At 42.0% G+C, this 8,027-nt stretch overlaps 1 protein-coding gene across 1 annotated transcript; it reads left to right on the top strand.

Annotated features, from left to right (window-relative positions):
• Window positions 1–655: 655 nt before the first annotated feature.
• LOC310661064 (cathelicidin-related peptide Oh-Cath-like) lies at window positions 656–5,223 on the top strand. Its single transcript, XM_083406826.1, has 4 exons — window positions 656–991; window positions 2,258–2,365; window positions 3,423–3,506; window positions 4,877–5,223. Exons 1-4 carry the CDS (start codon window positions 806–808, stop codon window positions 4,994–4,996), a joined length of 498 nt encoding a protein of 165 aa, XP_083262952.1. The 5' UTR covers window positions 656–805; the 3' UTR covers window positions 4,997–5,223.
• The last annotated feature ends 2,804 nt before the right edge of the window (window positions 5,224–8,027 follow it).

Below are 8,027 nucleotides of genomic sequence, written 5' to 3'. Positions count from 1 at the left end.
GAATGTTAGAAGAATACTGGAATGAAGTTATAAGGTTTTAGCAGAAATGTTATAAAGATTTAAGCAAAAACTGATTTTTAATGGGTTAAAGTGGAAAATTTAAATTTAGATTGTGTTAAGATAAATTATAGAACAAAAAATTGAGAAAGAGGGAAAGGATATGCTGAATTAGTGAAGTTGAACTAGAGTACAAAAAAGGGAGGTGTGAGGAAGTCGAGGAAACAAGTAAATGAAAGATAAAGTTATGGAAATTGGATGTGTTTTTAAATGTTTTTATTTTTTATTTTTTGTCTTGATGTATTGTTTTTTCTTTCTATTTTTGACGAATTGTTTCTTAATTTTTTATTGTTTTTTCTTTCTTTCATATTTTCTCTTTTTTCTTCTGTAACTATAAAACCACTAATAAATATTATTTTTTTAAAAAGAAAGAAATAGGAACAATCATCAGTGGGGATCATTAGACAGGAAGGAATGCATTGCTTCACCTTTGAAGTTGCAGAAATATCCCCCACAAAAAAAATCTGGACTATTGCAATTTCCTTTTTGAGCAGAGGAAAGAGAAAATTGGGAAATTCCTTCCGAAGATGCTCTGCTGGCTCGGTGACGCCTTGACTGGCACGCATGTCTTGTGAAAGGACCAGGGGTGGGTATCTGTTGGGAAAGTCCCTTCGAGGGCTTTCCCAGGGACTTATGAAACCCTCTCCCCACCCAGAGAACCTCAGTATTTAAGCAGCATTTAAAAAGGACCTTCTTTGGGGACCAGATAAGAGATCTGAGATCTTGCTGCAGCCAAGCTGCACTCAAGATGATAAACTGTCTTTGGAGAATCTTGTTCGTCCTTGGCGTTTCTGCAGCCGCCGTTGCTCTGGCCCCTGAGCGAGTGGAGCTGAGCTACGAGAAAGCCGTTTCCTTAACCGCTGAACTCTACAGCCAAACTGCAGAGGTGGCTTTTGCCTTCCGGCTCCTGGAAGCCAAGCCACAGCCAGACTGGGTAAGTGAGCGGCCGGATCCGCTGTACCGTGCAGAGCACTGTCCGCTGAACAGCGCTTGACTTGGGACCTTATGTGACTTGGGGCCAACCTGTGCCTCCCTGCCTCGGTTTTCTTCTGTAAAATGGGCCCGTTAACTATACTCTGGTATATTCTAAAAAGGTAAAGGGACCCCTGACCGTTAGGTCCAGTCGTGGCTGACTCTGGGGTTGCGGTGCTCATCTCGCTTTACTGGCCGAGGGAGCCGGCGTACAGCTTCTGGGTCATGTGGCCAGCATGACTAAGCCGCTTCTGGCGAACCAGAGCAGCACACGGAAACGGCGTTTACCTTCCCGCCAGAGTGGTACCTATTTATCTACTTGCACTTTGACGTGCTTTCGAACTGCTAGGTGGGCAGGAGCAGGGACCGAGCAACGGGAGCTCACCCCGTCGTGGGGATTTGAATCGCAGACCTTCTGATTGGCAAGTGCTAGGCTCTGTAGTTTAACCCACAGCGCCACCCGCGTCCCTCTGGTATATTCTACACTGGATTATTGCGATGCTCGCCAGTGCTCATGTATATGTTTGTGTGTATGATTTTAATAGCATCAAACAGGACCAAAACTAGGCTTTATTTCACCCGGGTCAAAGACCCCCAAAAAACAACTAGCGACCCCACCCCCCGGGTAGATATGTCTCTGGCATCAAAACACACAAATTCTGCATAGCATACAACCTAAAGTTGTTCTAGTTCATTTCGTAAAATTTATATACTGCCCGACTGTGGAAAACCTTTATTTATTTAGAAAACTAAATAAATAATTGTTTTAAATGTTTTGAGGAATTGATCTTGCTGTTTATAGAAAGAATAAAACAGCAAGATCAATTCCTCAAAACATTTAAAACAATTATTTATTTTTTTCTTTTTGGGGGGAAAAACAGCCATAAATTACAAAACACACCAGCAGTTTAAATTTCTGGGCTGGGCTGTTGTGAGTCAAAATGGGCACGTCCTTTGCATCGAGCTGCCTCGATGCAAACAATTAATAATAATAAAATGCAAGGCACTTGCCTAAGTTTGATCGGAAGCCAATTCCCACAGTGGTTCTGAAGCAGAGCTGTTCCACTTGGCACCGGTTCAGCTCCAAAATTAAAAAGAGCTTCAAAGAGCTGTTGAGCAGAGCGGCCGGCTGTGATGCTCAGAAATTAATCCCCACCCGGGACTGAAAAGATGGAGCTGTTCCCAGAATTCACGGTTATCTAACTGGGAATGTCCGCCTTCTTCTTAGGACCCCCGGAGCAAAGAGCCTCAGGATGTGGAATTCACGGTGAAAGAGACGATGTGCTCAGCTGCTGAGCTGCTGACTGCGGCCGACTGCGACTTCAAGGAAGATGGGGTAAGTGGCCCCACGTATTTCCCCTATAGCTGTTGTTGTTTGTTGTTTAGTCGTTTAGTCATGTCCGCCTCTTTGTGACCCCATGGACCAGAGCACGCCAGGCACTCCTGTCTTCCACTGCCTCCCGCAGTTTGGTCAAACTCATGCTGGTAGCTTCGAAAACACTGTCCCACCATCTCGTCCTCTGTCGTCCCCTTCTCCTTGTGCCCTCCATCTTTCCCAACATCAGGGACTTTTCCAGGAAGTCTTCTCTTCTCATGAGGTGGCCAAAGTCTTGGAGCCTCAGCTTCACGATCTGTCCTTCCAGTGAGCCCTCAGGGCTGATTTCCTTCAGAATGGATGCGTTTGATCTTCTTGCAGTCCATGGGACTCTCAAGAGTCTCCTCCAGCACCAGAATTCAAAAGCATCCATTATTTGGCGATCAGCCTTCTTTATGGTCCAGCTCTCACTTCCATACATCACTACTGGGAAAACCATAGCTTTCACTATAGGGGCCTTTGTTGGCAAGGTGATGTCTCTGCTTTTTAAGTTGGTGTCTAGGTTTGCCATCGCCTTTCTCCCAAGAAGCAGGCGTCTTTTAATTTCGTGGCTGCTGTTACCATCTGCAGTGATCACAGAGCCCAAGAAAGTAAAATTTCTCACTGCCTCCATTTCTTCCCCTTCTATTTGCCAGGAGGTAATGGGCCCAGTGGCCATGATCTTTTTTTCTTCTTTTTTTTTGATGTTGAGCTTCAGACCATATTTTGCACTCTCCTCTTTCACCCTCATTAAAAGGTTCTTTAATTCCTCCTCACTTTCTGCCTTCAATGTTGTGTCATCTGCATATCTGAGGTTGTTGATATTTCTTCCGGCAATTGTAATTCCGGCTAGGGATTCATCCAGCCCAGCCTTTCGCATGATGCATTCTGCATATGTTAAATAGCAGGGAGACAATATACAGCCTTGTCGTACTCCTTTCCCAATTTTGAACCAATCGGTTTGTTGTCCTATTATTATTATTATTATTATTATTATTATTATTATTATTATTAAATTGAATTTATTGAATTTCCGCAGGTGGTGAAGGAGTGTTCCGGAACATTCTCCATCCAGCTGCAGACTCCTGTCCAGCTCAATTGTGACCCCGTGGGTCAAAAGGAGGCAAGTTTACCTCAGGAGTGAATGAAATGTGGGGTTGATTTTCTCTCCTAAGTGTCTAGAGGCGCGAAACCGTAAATTTAGCGCATGGATGAAAAACCTTAGATCTGTATAATAATAGTAATAGTAATACTAATAATAATAATAATAATAATAATAACAATTTTTATTTATATCCCGCCCTCCCCAGCCGAAGCTGGGCTCAGAGCGGCTAACAACATTAAAAGTAACACACTTTACATAAAATCACAATCAATTAATTGAAATACATTCTAAAATCAATTCAGAATCAAACTAATGGCAACCACTGGGCTAGAGTTCTAGGAGGATTGTGCATGGATGTCAATACGAAGCACGATACTGGGAAAGCCTTCTTTGCCAACCTGTCTCCGATATATTTTTAGACTACAACTCCCATCAGCGCCAGTCACTGCAGGCCTCAGGTTAGCGAAACCTGTCTTGCAGTGTGGCAGAGATGGACAAGGCTTGTTTCACAGCAGGGATGACAGCGCCCTCTTCCAGGGCGCTCTTTGCGGATCCTCCACGTGGCACATAAAACCCGCCCAGTACATTTGAAGCAGAGGAAGAGAGGTTGGTGGCGTTGGCATGCGTGACTAAGGTCAAAATGGCCACTTTGATTTTGGAGTATTCTCCAGGCTCTGGTACCTATTTATCTAGTTGCACTTTGACGTGCTTTCGAACTGCTAGGTTGGCAGGAGCAGGGACCGAGCAACGGGAGCTCACCCCGTCGCGGGGATTCGAACCGCCAACCTTCTGATTGGCAAGTCCTAGGCTCTGTGGTTTAACCAACAGCGCTACCCACGTCCCTCTTCGAGAACCAATAATAATAATAATAATAATAATAATAATAATAATAATAATAATTTATTATTTATACCCCGCCCATCTGGCTGAGTTTCCCCAGCCACTCTGGACGGCTTCCAATCGAGTGTTAAAAACAATATAGCATAAATATTAAAAACTTCCCTAAACAGGGCTGCCTTCAAATGTTTTTTAAAGATAAGATAGCTGCTTATTTCCTTGACATCTGATGGGAGGGTGTTCCACAGGGTGGGCACCACTACCGAGAAGGCCCTTTGTCTGGTTTCCTGTAACCTCACTTCTCGCAGGGAGGGAACCACCAGAAGGCCCTCAGAGCTGGACCTCAGTGTCCAGGCAAAACGATGGGGGTGGAGATGCTCCTTCAGGTCTACTGGGCCGAGGCCGTTTAGGGCTTTCAAGGTCAACACCAACACTTTGAATTGTGCTCGGAAACGTACTGGGAGCCAATGCAGATCTCTGGACCAATAATAATAACTTATAATATATACCAAGGTACCACTATACTAACTCTGCTTCTCTTCTCCCTCTAGCGGATTCGGGCCAGGAGGGGTGTAAAGAAAGTCAAGAAGAAGTTCTGGAAACATCGGCCTGGAAGTTTCTCTCCGATTGCCTGCGTGGGATGTGGGCGACGCCATGGGCGGATAGCGTGAGAAGATGGAGATGTTGCCGCCCAAGGGAGAAGACTCCATTGTTGCTACGGGTATTTTAACAGAGCCTGACAAAGACTTTCCCGCTTTAGGAACGACGCAAGGCAGGATCCGGCCGCTTGCCTGCAAAGCAGTTTCTTCTGCTGAATGCTGAGGAGCCCATTTAGACCCTGCTTTCGATTTCCCGCCTGCTTGTAATCTATTCAGAATAAATTATTGCACTGTTTGAATCCTGTTGTTCTTCCTCGCTACGCATTTTCACGAGAGCAGGCCTGTCTTTTGCAAAAAAGAATATATATATCACAGAATCGTAGAGTTGGAAGTCATCTAGTCCATAGCTGTCAATGTTTCGCTTTTTTTAAGGGAAGTTCCCTTATTCCAAATAGGATTCCTCGCAAGAAAAGGGGAAAGTTGACAGCTATGATCTAGTCCAGCCTCCTTGAAATGGAGGAATCTCAGCTAAAGAATTCATGGCAGTTGGCCGTCCAACCTCTGCTTAAAAATAGGGCTGCAATATTTTCGGAAATTCACAGACACAGCCCGTTTTCAGCCCTTGTAAGCTGAAATGTCACGGAAAACTCACAACCTCCTGAGGAAGTCGGTCCCACTATTGAACTGCTGTTACTATCAGAAAGTTCTTCCTGGCATTGAGTCGGAATCTCGTTCCTTGTAATTTGAAGCCATGGGTTCGAGTCCTACCCTCCAGAACAGGAGAAAACAAGCTTGTTCCCTCTTCCATGTGACATCCTTTAAGATATTTGAAGATGGCCTATTAAACAATTTTGGAATGAAATATATGAAGAAGTCAAAAAGGTGTTTAAAATATCTTTTAGTAAAAAAACCCAGAGGCATAATCACAATCAATATTCCTGACAATCAAAGGAAACTATTCCTCTATGCGACAACAGCTGCCAGGATGCTCATAGCAAAAAATTGGAAAGGGAGAAAAAAATCCATAAATGAAAGAATGGCAAATTAAATTTTGTGACTATATAAATCTGGCAAGACTCACAGCATTCATAAGGGGACAATCAGACCAAAAATTATTGAAAGAATGGGGATGTGCTAAAGAGTATATGAAAAAACATTGTTCTGGAGTAAGCATATCGGTATGTAATTAATGAAGCTTTGCAGGGTTAAAGAAAGAGAAAAATGGTGCAAAAAGTATAAAGATAGAGGTAATCTAAATTAGACACAACAATTTAGAAAGAGTAAAAATTTCGAGGTCTTACAACAAAGTAAGGAAGTCAATATGTGAATATGTATGTAATGACTAGATTAGAATGATGATATCGTTTTATTTGTAGATGTGTGTTTTTGTGTGTTCTTTTTTCTTTTGTGGTTTTTTTGGGACTGTTTGTACTGTTTTATTTTGGATTCAATGTTTGTAATTGTAATTTTGCACTGAAAATAAAAATAAAAATAAAAAAGATATTTGAAGATGGCTCTCATATCTCCTCTCAGTTTCCTCTTATCCAGGCTAAATCTACTCCTTCAACCATTCCTCATCAGGCTCAGTTTTCAGACCCTTGATCATCTTGGTCTCCCTCCTCTGCCCACCTTCCAGCTTGTCAACATCCTTCTTAAATTGTGGCGCCCAGAACTGGACACTGTATTCCAGGCGTGTCCAAATTTAGTTGGAGTGGCAACCCAACATTTTATTATTTTTTAAAATATTTTTTTTATTAGATTTTCCACCGTGATAACACAAACCACAAAGCAAGATGATACACAAAAACAGAAATAGAAAAAATAAGAAACAGAAAAAAGAAAAAAGAAGGGACAATAAACATATAAACAATAACAACTAACTCAATTCTTCACAAATCCAACCTTTTAAACATCTTGGTTGACTTCCTCAAATCCTCCCTTCTGAGTTTCCTTGTAATTAAAAGTAACAGCTTTCTAATATCATTATTAAACTAAATCAATTTCCAATTATAGTCCATCTTATTCACTTTTCTTAACATTCTAAATCCCATTTATTTAATTATAACTTAATTTAATCCTAGGCCTATTTGCTTCTTTCAAGTAGTTTCTAATTTTTTATATTACAATATTTATTCAAATAGTCCTTAAATTTCCTCCAGTCCTCTTGAAACTCCTCTTCTTTCTGGTCGCAGATTCTTCCGGTCAGGTCAGCCAGCTCCGAAAAGTCCATCATCTTCATCTGCCAATCTTCCACTGTTGGTAGTTCTTGTGTTTTTCAATTTTTAGCAAGTAATATTTGGGCGGCCGTTGTGGCATACAAAAATAATTTAACATCTTTCTTGGGCATTTTATTGTCATGTGGAATTTTTTTTGCCATAGGTCTTTGGGTCCCGTCAACCGTGTGCATTTTAACCGCAGACTTGCTCATTTTATAACCAGTGCGCCGGACGAATCCAGGCCAATTTCACTCTGCCTCCCTAGTCATGTGGAATTTGTCAAAGTATTTATAGCACTTACAAAACTCTTCACAGCAAGAACACCAATGGTCTGGTTGTAGGATATTGCTTCACAAGCTCTAAAAACATTGCCACCTAAGCAACGTCAGATATAACTGAATATTTTTTTAATTGCTCTGATGATAAAGTCCATTGTGGCAAGTTTCTGTGGGATGGCTGAGTTTGCAATTTGCCACTGAGCAGGTCAATGAAATGTTGGCTTGTTGCCAGTCTTGGATCATTATTGACACACAGGGCAATGGTATTATTTCTTATTTCGACTAAGCAAACCACATAACCCTTGGATTAACTATTAACTAATCCTGGCAACGGTTTTGGAGTTGGTTCGCCACAAGGTAGCTGCAAAAGGTGTTTTATTATTACTATTCATTTTTATTGACGGTTTCCATGAGTGACTATTGCAGATAACCTCTGATGGAGACTGCAAACCGAGTTGTAATCGTCACTCAAAGCAATTTATGGGCAACTTGTGGCAAAACATCATCGGATCTGCCAGCCGAGGCCACATTAAAATGTAAAAATTGAACCTTTCTGTTGCTCGGTTTCAGGTGCCGAGGCAGCGTTACAAGACACCAACGAAACCCAAA

The sequence above is a fragment of the Podarcis tiliguerta genome, assembly GCF_965153285.1.
Source record: "Podarcis tiliguerta genome assembly, chromosome: 12".
In the NCBI taxonomy this organism is placed as follows: Eukaryota; Metazoa; Chordata; class Lepidosauria; order Squamata; family Lacertidae; genus Podarcis; species Podarcis tiliguerta.
The sequence above is the reverse complement of the archived record's forward strand: the minus strand, read 5'-3'. Positions and strand labels throughout refer to the sequence as shown.

What these genes read in the sequence shown, in the direction of transcription:
- LOC310661064 (XM_083406826.1), top strand. Translation starts at nt 806, where the DNA reads ATGATAAACTGTCTTTGGAGAATCTTGTTCGTCCTTGGCGTTTCTGCA. An exon ending in CCAAGCCACAGCCAGACTGG is followed by an intron (nt 992 to 2,257) that starts GTAAGTGAGCGG and finishes CCTTCTTCTTAG; the next exon opens with GACCCCCGGAGCAAAGAGCC. An exon ending in GCGACTTCAAGGAAGATGGG is followed by an intron (nt 2,366 to 3,422) that starts GTAAGTGGCCCC and finishes GAATTTCCGCAG; the next exon opens with GTGGTGAAGGAGTGTTCCGG.